The sequence below is a fragment of the Dreissena polymorpha genome, chromosome 9 (genome assembly GCF_020536995.1).
Source record: "Dreissena polymorpha isolate Duluth1 chromosome 9, UMN_Dpol_1.0, whole genome shotgun sequence".
NCBI classification, from domain to species: domain Eukaryota; kingdom Metazoa; phylum Mollusca; class Bivalvia; order Myida; family Dreissenidae; genus Dreissena; species Dreissena polymorpha.
In genome coordinates this window covers 42,185,923-42,198,981 of record NC_068363.1, presented here as the reverse complement: position 1 = coordinate 42,198,981, position 13,059 = coordinate 42,185,923, and the positions used below count along the sequence as shown (strand labels likewise).

The 13,059-nt window shown below is 41.5% G+C and overlaps 1 protein-coding gene across 2 annotated transcripts in view; it reads left to right on the top strand.

Annotated features, from left to right (window-relative positions):
- Positions 1–13,059, top strand: part of LOC127845364 (meckelin-like) — a 54,619-nt gene that overhangs the window by 31,809 nt on the left and 9,751 nt on the right. For both annotated transcript variants that reach the window (XM_052376234.1, XM_052376235.1), the window contains exons 15-19: positions 577–820; positions 1,611–1,819; positions 2,097–2,216; positions 2,634–2,738; positions 9,876–9,978. In XM_052376234.1, the coding sequence (XP_052232194.1) occupies positions 577–820; positions 1,611–1,819; positions 2,097–2,216; positions 2,634–2,738; positions 9,876–9,978 (781 nt within the window). The remainder of the gene's footprint in view (positions 1–576; positions 821–1,610; positions 1,820–2,096; positions 2,217–2,633; positions 2,739–9,875; positions 9,979–13,059) is intronic.

Below are 13,059 nucleotides of genomic sequence, written 5' to 3'. Positions count from 1 at the left end.
ATGTAGTATTCTATTAATCCTAAAATAATTTGTTTTCAATCTTTGTTGATCCAAATATTAGCATTTAAGTGTTAATAAAGCAAAAACATTAAATTAACTGAATAAGCCTTGCATTGATATATCAAAATTAGATGTCATCTTTTCTAGTTATGTCAGGCTGAATAATCATCAACAATTCAATGAAAAATCAAAGTAACAAGACAAATATATGGTACATTGAATGCATTCATTCAAAGCATGTATAACTTGAAAGTAAGAACAAATGATTAAGGATGTTGATAAATTTTAATGAGTCAATTCATATACAACTCTTAACTGCATTTGACATTTAACCATATTTAAAGGCTTAAAAATTAATCCACTGTATACATTAAGTAGGCATGTAAAGCAAAAAATTACATGACATGTTAAAGTGACTTCTTTAAGATCATTTAGTGGTAGGATAAAAATGCATACTTTTTTCAGTATGTTCCATTCTAAAATGTTCACTTAAAAAAAAAAGCCTTAATGTACCAGTCTATAATGTTTGCTTTATTATCAGTAAATAAGCAGTATACAATGTTTTACTCTCGGTAGGTTCCCGTCTCAATCTGGAGGACGTACTTTGTTGCTAATGAGTGGAATGAGATACAGGCCATACGTAAGATCAACAAGACGTTCCAGGTGTGGGCTGTGGTCTTCTTCCTCGTTGTTGTAGGGTTTGAGAATACGGCAACAAAGGATCCGGATGGCAGTGTGAACAAGAAATCAGAGGACTACCGCTCTGAATACAGCCACGTGTACCGCTATGCCCTGGCTGTGCTTGTCTTCCTTGTTACTGGTAATATTTGCTGGATTAAAAATTGATGTGCATTATTCAAACAGTTACAGTTTACCAACTTCAAGCATACTGCATTATCTTTAATGGTGTCACGTTAGACCTGAGGGAGATCAGTAGACCATACGGTACAGGGAGTAAATGATTAATAAACCATATGTTCCGGGGTCACGTAATACCTGGCAGGGAGATCAGTAGACCATATGTTCCAGGGTTATGTTAGACCTGGCAGGGAGATCAGTAGACCATATGTTCCAGGGTTATGTTAGACCTGGCAGGGAGATCAGTAGACCCTATGGTCTGGGGTCATGTTAGACCTTGAAGATGATTATACAGCTTGGTGTTGAAGACCTATTTTATTGGTGCTAGTAATTACATCAAACAGCAGTAAACCAAGAAAGCAATTACAACTACTGCTTTATTCTTGGGAAACAACATTTAATCAGCATTGTATAGAGGTGTGATGACACATGGCAGTAGACATAAAGCTGGGAACTTTTTTCATAAAGTGATTAATAAATTTATGTTTATCTTTTGATTAAAATGTATGACTAGTTTAACTATTTGATTAGAATGGCTTTTCAAGGGTCTGGTATTAATGAGGGATCAATACAGTTATTAGAAAGCACAAATTGTATGCATTAACAAGTTATACAGGAATGAAAATTTGGTACTTATGTACAAAAAATTAGTGTAACAAAGTAGTGGTTCCAAAATCAGAGGCCATTTAGGTCACATTATCAAAATTTTATGAATGCTCTGCTTTTACTGACATTCTTTGTCTTTTCTACAGCCATTGTCCAATGGATCTTCTTTACGTTCGTCTATGAGCGTTTCTTTGAGGACAAGGTGCGTCAGTTTGTGGATCTGTGTTCCATGAGCAACATCAGCGTGTTCATAATGGCCCACGCTCAGTGGGGACATTACATACATGGTCGATCTGTGCACGGCAAATCTGACACAAACATGAAGGAGATGTTTGAACTGATTAAGAAAGAAGAGGTGCAGTTGTTTTTTACTTCAGTTTATATGTGCCATTTGTGAAACCAAAAAGTATTCTTTTTCCATACGTTATGTGTATTTGTTTGGGCCAGTTTAGCACAAAATCAAATGTTACACAAAATTTATGTCTAAAGTCTTTTATAAGACATTAAAAAAATCCATGACATAAAGATCCTATGAGTATGACTGACTTTATGTATTCACAAACTGTAATATAAAAACATCAAATAAATGCACATAATATTAACAGACCTACTGTTCCCATTGTTTTGTGAAGGAGGACAACTGCAGCAAGCGAGGCCTTCTACCCAATGATGAGCAGCAGACATTCATGATGGCGATACCTCGCAAACTGAGACAACGCTACGAAACCATCAGAGCGCCCGCTCAACTTGAGGTTGGCACTTGTCAATATGTACAAAAAACATTAATTTCATCAAAAAATGCTGATACAAGATTTTATGTTGATACAGACCATTTTATCTTACCTCAAGATTACATTTCTTTCTGAATGGGAAAGTCAAAGTAGTTCATTTTAGAGCAATCATTGTGACAAATAACTGTGAAAACACCAATAGGGAACCATAGAAATTTTTTCATAATTGATTCCTGCTCTGGATTTCTTGCCAGATTCATATGTTGTCCTGGAGACAGATCGCTATACTTTTTTTTACATTTCCGTTTAGTCCTGGGGTCAGGCTGGTATGTATTTATTAAGTGGCAAGTTTCTTTGCAGCTCTCGGTTTTTATGGATTGAGCATCATAATCTGAGTCTAAAACTGTTTATAAACCAGAGACTGACTGTACATTGCAGATTGCTCAGCGCAACGCTGCAGGCCGTGGTGTGGGTGGGTCAGTTCTCAAACAGGTGGAGGCATACAACACCATCAACAGGCTCCTGTGTGCTTTCATTGATAGGGTAGGTGCCTGGTCTGTTCTTTATGAATTGTGACGCCATATTCGATCATTTAAAAAGCAGTTTATTTGCCTGCTCACTCTTAAAGCTGGTATACTAAGTGCCCATTTTTGTAATTGACAATTGACCTACTGTGAAACCATTTATTTTCGTCAGCACGAAATTTCGTCTTTTTAAAAAAAATGACTATTTCATCAGCACTTAAATTCGTAAATTTCTGGTTTTGAAAAAAAAGCGTCCGATTTGTTTGTAATACATGTACTACGCGGTTGCGAAAAAATCGTGCTGGGAAAAGAGGGGTGACACTTGGTAGTCACTTGCAGGATGTGGGCCTTGTTTGGCATATGCCAATTAACAAGTCTGTTATTTCAGGTGATAGTAACTGTCCCTTATTATTTTATGTCATTGACACGTTCTTTGTTATGATTAGTGGATAAGTGGGACTGAATAACCGTTAACGAGTGTTTTAAACAACGAAGCCAATTGCCAATTAGTCTTTTTCCATTACGATCACGGACAACCAAACACAAATCATTATGTTCTTCATTAATTTGTAATAAAAGGGCAGAATATATTTCAGTCAGGTGTTGATCACACATCGTCATATTTAAATTGCGTTAAATAGTATTGTCTTTAATCCGGATTCGCCGCGTGTTGGCTGTTTAATCTGCAACACCCCTGAAAAACACAATACACACAATGGGTAACAATTGTTAACAATTAGCGCTAATCAACACTATTATACCTAAACAAAGTCGACGCATTCGATACAGCCTTATTGCATTCGCGTTTTACAGGAAATGTCAGTTGTCAGTACACTGTACACCCCTTTGTGTCAAAACCGGATTTAACTCGAGTGTGAATAGTCGACTGTTTCATGTTCTTTGTATCAATACCATCCGGGTATCTGTACTATAAGTATACCAGTCTAAAAACAAGGTTCGCGCTTCCGCATATGGGTATTCGGACGTTCCAAAAATTGACCTACGGTTTAGCGTTCACGCTGTCGAACGCATTTAGCAATATTCAATTCAATTCAATTCAAATTTATTCAGGTAAAAGATCAAGGTACAAAAAATCAATAATACAGATAAGAACCTATAATAAAACAAATATGGTAAAGAAATAACAGTGTACAAATATATATTGATCTTGCAGACCAGGGATAACCCAATAAAGTACAAGTACTTATTTCCATTGGGGTCCCTTATCTTAAGCAAACAACAAGTACAATGTTACAATATACAAAAGTGAAAAACCACAAAACTTGTGTGAACAAGTTTTTTAAGACACCATCTCAAAAAAATAAAAATTTGCAAACGCAAGGCAGATAAAGGTGCGGAACGGACGGTTTCACACGCACACCCATATTATACCTTGCTGTCAATAATATTTAAGCACATAACACTGTTTATTAAAGATCATTGTTTAAAAATTAATATAATATAAGAACTAGACGATATAGTTATCCTGCACCTGAATATTTATCACAGAAAAACGAACTAAAAATAGCAATAAATACATAATATACAACATTCAATAATAAATAGAATCAGAGTTTTCCCTATCACGTGCAGACTTGTTTAAGTACCGTTTAACCTCAAGTTGGAACCCCTGCTTAGATTTGATCGCTTTGATGTTATTTGGCAAGGCATTCCAGTCATGTATGGCCGTGGAATAAAAAGTTCCAGATTCAGAGCCAGACGATAGTGGGACTTTAAAGTTATATGTACTAAATCTTGTTCTGGAATGAAAAGATGATACTCTTACAAATTCATTTTATGATATAACTCGTTTTTTTCACTATTTCTTTACTTGCAAAAAATACTAGTGGCTTATAACTTACCTTGCAATCTTTTTTTCTCGCATTTTGCGAGTGTGCGAGTGTTAATTTCGAGCCCTGTGTATATGCGTGGATTACGCTGGATTTAAATGCATCATGCCTACGGTAATTCAGTCTTATTTGTTTCAAATATGGGACATGATTGTTCGTTAGGATCTTGAATTTGTCCATCGGTTGAAGGACGAAAAAGACGAAAATTAATGTCTGACGACTAATAATGGTTTCACAGTACTTCAATTAGTGGTACCTGGAATAGGCCACAGAAGTTTTTCTTGACCAATCCCCATACAAATATATGGCCTGTCAGGGAATTTAACCCATTATCATCGGATGTGTAGTTGAGAACTGAGTTGGCTGGCTGGACTAGACACAGGGTATGATACTACCAGCTATGGTTGGAGACTAGCTGGCTGGACTAGACACAGGGTATGTACTTTCAGCTATAGTTGGAGACCAGCTGGCTGGGCTAGACACAGGGTATGTACTACCAGCTATGGTTGGAGACTAGCTGGCTGGGCTAGACACAGGGTATGTGCTACCAGCTATGGTTGGAGACTGGTGGCTGGGCTAGACACAGGGTATGTACTTCCAGCTATGGTTGGAGACTAGCTGGCTGGGCTAGACACAGGGTATGATACTACCAGCTATGGTTGGAGACTAGCAAGCTGAACTAGACACTGGGTATGTACTACCAGCTATGGTTGGAAACTAGCTGACTGGACTAGACACAGGGTATGACACTACCAGCTATGGTTGGAGACTAGCTGGCTGGGCTAGACACAGGGTATGTACTACCAGCTATGGTTGGAGACTAGCTGGCTGGGCTAGACACAGGGTATGATACTACCAGCTATGGTTGGAGACTAGCTGGCTGGGCTACACACAGGGTATGAGACTACCAGCTATGGTTGGAGACTAGCTGGCTGGACTAGACACAGGGTATGTACTACCAGCTATGGTTGGAGACTAGCTGGCTGGGCTAGACACAGGGTATGATACTTCCAGCTATGGTTGGAGACTAGCTGGCTGTACTAGACACTGGGTATGTACTTCCAGCTATAGTTGGAGACTAGCTGGCTGGACTAGACACAGGGTATGATACTACCAGCTATAGTTGGAGACTAGCTGGCTGGACTAGACACAGGGTTTGATACTACCAGCTATAGTTGGAGACTAGCTGGCTGGACTAGACACAGGGTATGTACTACCAGCTATAGTTGGAGACTAGCTGGCTGGACTAGACACAGGGAATGTACTACCAGCTATGGTTGGAGACTAGCTGGCTGGACTAGACACAGGGTATGATACTACCAGCTATGGTTGGAGACTAGCTGGCTGAATTAGACACAGCTATGATACTACCAGCTATGGTTGGAGACTAGCTGGCTGGACTAAACACTGGTTATGTACTACCAGCTATGGTTGGAGACTAGCTGGCTGGACTAGACACTGGGTATGATACTACCAGCTATGGTTGGAGACTAGCTGGCTGGGCTAGACACAGGGTATGATACTACCAGCTATGGTTGGAGACTGGTGGCTGGGCTAGACACAGGGTATGTACTTCCAGCTATGGCTGGAGACTAGCTGGCTGTGCTAGACACAGGGTATGATACTACCAGCTATGGTTGGAGACTAGCTTGCTGTACTAGACACTGGGTATGTACTACCAGCTATGGTTGGAAACTAGCTGGCTGGACTAGACACAGGGTATGATACTACCAGCTATGGTTGGAGACTAGCTTGCTGGGCTAGACACAGGGTATGTACTACCAGCTATTCTTGGAGACTAGCTGGCTGGGCTAGACACAGGGTATGATACTACCAGCTATGGTTGGAGACTAGCTGGCTTGGCTAGACACAGGGTATGTACTACCAGCTATGGTTGGAGACTAGCTGCCTGGGCTAGACACAGGGTATGATACTTCCAGCTATGGTTGGAGACTAGCTGGCTGTACTAGACACAGGGTATGTACTTCCAGCTATAGTTGGAGACTAGCTGGCTGTACTAGACACAGGGTATGATATTACCAGCTATAGTTGGAGACTAGCTGGCTGGACTAAACACAGGGTTTGATACTACCAGCTATAGTTGGAGACTAGCTGGCTGGACTAGACACAGGGTATGTACTACCAGCTATGGTTGGAGACTAGCTGGCTGGACTAGACACAGGGAATGTACTACCAGCTATGGTTGGAGACTAGCTGGCTGGACTAGACACAGGGTATGATACTACCAGCTATGGTTGGAGACTAGCTGGATGGACTAGACACAGCTATGATACTACCAGCTATGGTTGGAGACTAGCTGGCTGGACTAGACACTGGGTATGTACTACCAGCTATGGTTGGAGACTAGCTGGCTGGACTAGACACTGGGTATGATACTACCAGCTATGGTTGGAGACTAGCTGGCTGGACTAGACACTGGGTATGATACTACCAGCTATGATTGGAGACTAGCTGGCTGGACTAGACACAGGGTATGATACTACCAGCTATGGTAGGAGACTAGCTGGCTGGACTAGACACTGGGTATGATACTACCAGCTATGGTTGGAGACTAGCTGGCTGGACTAAACACATGGTATGTACTACCAGCTATGGTTGGAGACTAGCTGGCTGTACTAGACACAGGGTATGATACTACCAGCTAGCCTGTGGTTGGAGACTGGTGGCTGGACTAGACACAGGGTATGATACTACCAGCTATGGTTGGAGACTAGCTGGCTGGACCAGACACAGGATATGATACTACCAGCTATGGTTGGAGACTAGCTGGCTGGACTAGACAGTGGGTATGATACTACCAGCTATGGTTGGAGACTAGCTGGCTGGACTAGACACAGTGTATGTACTACCAGCTATGGTTGGAGACTAGCTGGCTGGACTAGACACAGGGTATGTACTACCAGCTATGGTTGGAGACTAGCTGGTTGGACTAGACACAGGGTATGTACTACCAGCTATGGTTGGAGACTAGCTGGCTGGGCTAGACACAGGGTATGATACTACCAGCTATGGTTGGAGACTAGCTGGCTGGAAGAGACACAGGGTATGAACTTCCAGCTATGGTTGGAGACTAGCTGGCTGGGCTAGACACAGGGTATGTACTACCAGCTATGGTTTGAGACCAGTGGCTGGACTAGACACTGGGTATGAACTTCCAGCTATGGTTGGAGACTGGTGGCTGGGCTAGAAACAGGGAATGATACTACCAGCTATGGTTGGAGACTATCTGGCTGGACTAGACACAGGGTATAAACTTCCAGCTATGGTTGGAGACTAGCTGGCTGGGCTAGACACAGGGTATGTACTACCAGCTATGGTTTGAGACCAGTGGCTGGTCTAGACACAGGGTATGTACTACCAGCTATGGTTGGAGACTAGCTGGCTGGACTAGACACTGGGTATGTACTACAAGCTATAGTTGGGGACTAGCTGGCTGGACTAGCCACAGGGTATGATACTACCAGCTATGGTTGGAGACTAGCTGGCTGGGCTAGACACAGGGTATGTACTACCAGCTATTGTTGGAGACTAGCTGGCTGGACTAGACACAGGGTATGTACTACCAGCTATGGTTGGAGACTAGCTGCTGGACTAGACACTGGGTATGAACTTCCAGCTATGGTTGGAGACTAGCGGCTGGACTAGACACTGGTTATATACTACCAGCTATGGTTGGAGACTGGTGGCTGGACTAGAAACTGGGTATATACTACCAGCTATGGTTGAAGACTAGCGTTTGGACTAGACACTGGGTATATACTACCAGCTATGGTTGAAGACTGGTGGCTGGACCAGACACAGGGTATGTACTACCAGCTATGGTTGGAGACTAGCTGGCTGGACTAGACACTGGGTATATACTACCAGCTATGGTTGGAGACTGGTGGCTGGACCGGACACAGGGTATGTACTACCAGCTATGGTTGGAGACAAGCTGGGTGGACTAGACACAGGGTATGTACTTCCAGCTATGGTTGAAGACTAGCTGGCTGGACTAGACACAGGGTATGATACTACCAGCTATGGTTGGAGACTAGCTGGCTGAACTAGACACTGGGTATGAACTTCCAGCTATGGTTGGAGACTAGCTGGCTGGACTAGACACAGGGTATGATACTACCAGCTATGGTTGGAGACTAGCTAGCTGGACTAGACACTGGGTATGAACTTCCAGCTATGGTTGGAGACTAGATGGCTGGACTAGACACTGGGTATATACTACCAGCTATGGTTGGAGACTGGTGGCTGGACTAGACACAGGGTATGATACTACCAGCTATGGTTGGAGACTAGCTGGCTGTGCTAGACGCAGGGTATGTACTACCGGCTATGGTTGGAGACTAGCTGGCTGGACTAGACACAGGGTATGTACTTCCAGCTATGGTTGGAGACTAGCTGGCTGGACTAGACACTGGGTATGAACTTGCAGCTATGGTCGGAGACTAGCTGGCTGGACTAGACACCGGGTATGATACTACCAGCTATGGTTGGAGACTAGCTGGCTGGACTAGACACAGGGTATGTACTATCAGCTATGGTTGGAGACTAGTGGCTGGACTAGACACAGGGTATGTACAACCAGCTATGGTTGGAGACTAGCTGGCTGGACTAGACACTGGGTATGAACTTCCAGCTATGGTTGGAGACTGGTGGCTGGACTAGACACTGGGTATGAACTTCCAGCTATAGTTGGAGACTAGCTGGCTGGACTAGGCACAGGGTATGTACTACCAGCTATGGTTGGAGACTAGTGGCTGGACTAGACACAGGGTATGTACTACAAGCATGGTTTGAGACAAGCGGCTACTGATTATGGCTGTTTTTAGACATGTTTGCTTTCAACTTTTAATTGATTGCATCAAGCTGTTATTATGTTCTATTTGGTTTATATTGTTTATGATATCAGTATACTTGTAGCTGAAAGACGATCTTATAATTGTGTGATGATATTTTTAAGTCACACACATTGAATCAATTTAACAATGTGTCAAAGGTCATGTAACAAACTACAACATCACTAAGTTAGATACCGGTGTCTCAAAAGTCAACAGCTTTCTTTGTATAAGAAGCTGTTTCATCTACTGAACATGGCTTACTCACATACTCATGACTTTCAACATAAAAGAATTACGTCTTAGATTTTATCTCATATATAATCTATGGTAATACCGCTCAAAAGTTATATGCATTCTAATTTGTCAACATTTTTAGTTGAGACTGACACCATTTGTAGTTGCTGGGATCGGAGTTTCACACTCAACAAGTATCTCAACATTGATTTTCAGTCGATGAAGGAATGTGACTATGTCGTGCGACCAAAGAACTTCCTGGAAAGTCTCATGGACACAGAGTTTGATGATACGGCAGAGACAGGAATCTTCTATAATGGTGAAAAACAATCTCAATAGCCGCAAAGTTTTCATTTTCTTATTAGTTCAAATATATTCATTGGTGCCAGATAGAGGGGAAAGCTTACAAGCTTGTTACACACTTTCAAGTCCATTTTTTAGGAAGAACTAATCTCCATGTGTTGTCACTTTCTAAGATTGAAACTAGTATTACAAGATTGGCTAAGCTCATCATTTTCACATTGCAATACAATAGGCATTATAAATTCTGTAAAGACAAGTAACTAATTAAATGAACATTGTGTATCCTGTAATAACCATAATTGAGATTTTTTGGTGTTAAATTAATTTTTAGCTCAGCTGTTTTTCGGAGAAAACCCGCGGTATTGTCATAGCCAGCTTATAGTCCACTGTCCGGAGTCTGCCGTCCGCCGTGATAGAACCTTAACATTGGCTCTAAAAACAAAGTGCTTCCACCTACAACTTTGAATCTTCATATGTAGATGCACCTTGATGACTTCTACACGCCACACCCATTTTTGGGTCACTAGGTCAAAGGTCAAGGTCACTGTGACCTCTGAAAACTTTTCTCTTCGTTGTATTTTAGCATTTAAAATATTTAAAAAATCCAATAATTTCTATTTTAGCATCGAAATAAAAAACGTTAAAAAATCCGCAGCCGAGCGTTGGCACTCGTTATGCGGTGCTCTTGTTAAATATTATTTTGACTGATGAAATATTTGTTGTCCTTAAGAAAACTGGATGTGGCCAGTTCTTGGGGCATTCATTCTGTGACTCACTATTTACACACCTGTCATTGTGCATTCATTCTGTGACTCACTGTTCACACACCTGTCATTTTGCATTAATTCTGTGACTCACTTTTCACACACCTGTCCTTGTGCATTCATTTTGTGGCTCACTATTTACACACCTGTCATTGTGCATTCATTCTGTGACACACTGTTTACTCACCTGTCATTGGGCATTCATTCTTTGACTCACTATATTTACACAGCTGGCAATGTGCATTTATTCTGTGACTCGCTGTTTACACACCTGTCATTGTGCATTCATTCTGTGACTCACTATGTACACACCTGTCATTGTGCATTCATTCTGTGACTCACTGTTCACACACCTGTTATTGTGTATTCATTCTGTGACACACTATTTACACACTTGTCATTGTGCATTCATTCTGTGACTCACTGTTCACACACATGTCATTGTGCATTCATTATGTAACTCACTGTTCACACACCTGTCATTGTGCATTCATTCTGTGACTCACTTTTCACACACCTGTCATTGTGCATTCATTCTGTTACACACTGTTTACACACTTGTCATTGTGCATTCATTCTGTGACTCACTGTTCACACACCTGTCATTGTGCATTCATTATGTGACTCACTGTTCACACACCTGTCATTGTGCATTCATTCTGTGACTCACTGTTGACACACCTGTCATTGTGCATTCATTCTGTGACTCACTGTTGACACACCTGTCATTGTGCATTCATTCTGTGACTCACTGTTGACACATCTGTCATTGTGCATTCATTCTGTGACTCACTGTTCACACACCTGTCATTGTGCATTCATTCTGTGACTCATTATTTACACACCTGTCATTGTGCATTCATTCTTTGACTCACTATTTACACGCCTGTCATTGTGCATTCATTCTATGACTCACTATTTACACACCTGTCATTGTGCATTCATTCTGTGACTCACTATATTTACACAGCTGGCAATGTGCATTCATTCTGTGACTCACTGTTCACACACCTGTCATTTTGCATTCATTCTGTGACTCACTATTTACACACCTGTCATTGTGCATTCATTCTGTGACTCACTATATTTACACAGCTGGAAAAGTGCATTCATTCTGTGACACACTATTTACACACTTGTCATTGTGCATTCATTCTGTGACTCACTGTTCACACACCTGTCATTGTGCATTCATTATGTGACTCACTGTTCACACACCTGTCATTGTGCATTCATTCTGTGACTCACTTTTCACACACCTGTCATTGTGCATTCATTCTGTTACACACTGTTTACACACTTGTCATTGTGCATTCATTCTGTGACTCACTGTTCACACACCTGTCATTGTGCATTCATTATGTGACTCACTGTTCACACACCTGTCTTTGTGCATTCATTATGTGACTCACTGTTCACACACCTGTCATTGTGCATTCATTCTGTGACTCACTGTTGACACACCTGTCATTGTGCATTCATTCTGTGACTCACTGTTGACACACCTGTCATTGTGCATTCATTCTGTGACTCACTGTTCACACACCTGTCATTGTGCATTCATTCTGTGACTCATTATTTACACACCTGTCATTGTGCATTCATTCTTTGACTCACTATTTACACGCCTGTCATTGTGCATTCATTCTATGACTCACTATTTACACACCTGTCATTGTGCATTCATTCTGTGACTCACTATATTTACACAGCTGGCAATGTGCATTCATTCTGTGACTCACTGTTCACACACCTGTCATTTTGCATTCATTCTGTGACTCACTATTTACACACCTGTCATTGTGCATTCATTCTGTGACTCACTATATTTACACAGCTGGAAAAGTGCATTCATTCTGTGACACACTATTTACACACTTGTCATTGTGCATTCATTCTGTGACTCACTGTTCACACACCTGTCATTGTGCATTCATTATGTGACTCACTGTTCACACACCTGTCATTGTGCATTCATTCTGTGACTCACTTTTCACACACCTGTCATTGTGCATTCATTCCGGTACACACTGTTTACACACTTGTCATTGTGCATTCATTCTGTGACTCACTGTTCACACACCTGTCATTGTGCATTCATTATGTGACTCACTGTTCACACACCTGTCTTTGTGCATTCATTATGTGACTCACTGTTCACACACCTGTCATTGTGCATTCATTCTATGACTCACTGTTGACACACCTGTCATTGTGCATTCATTCTGTGACTCACTGTTGACACACCTGTCATTGTGCATTCATTCTGTGACTCACTGTTGACACACCTGTCATTGTGCATTCATTCTGTGACTCATTATTTACACACCTGT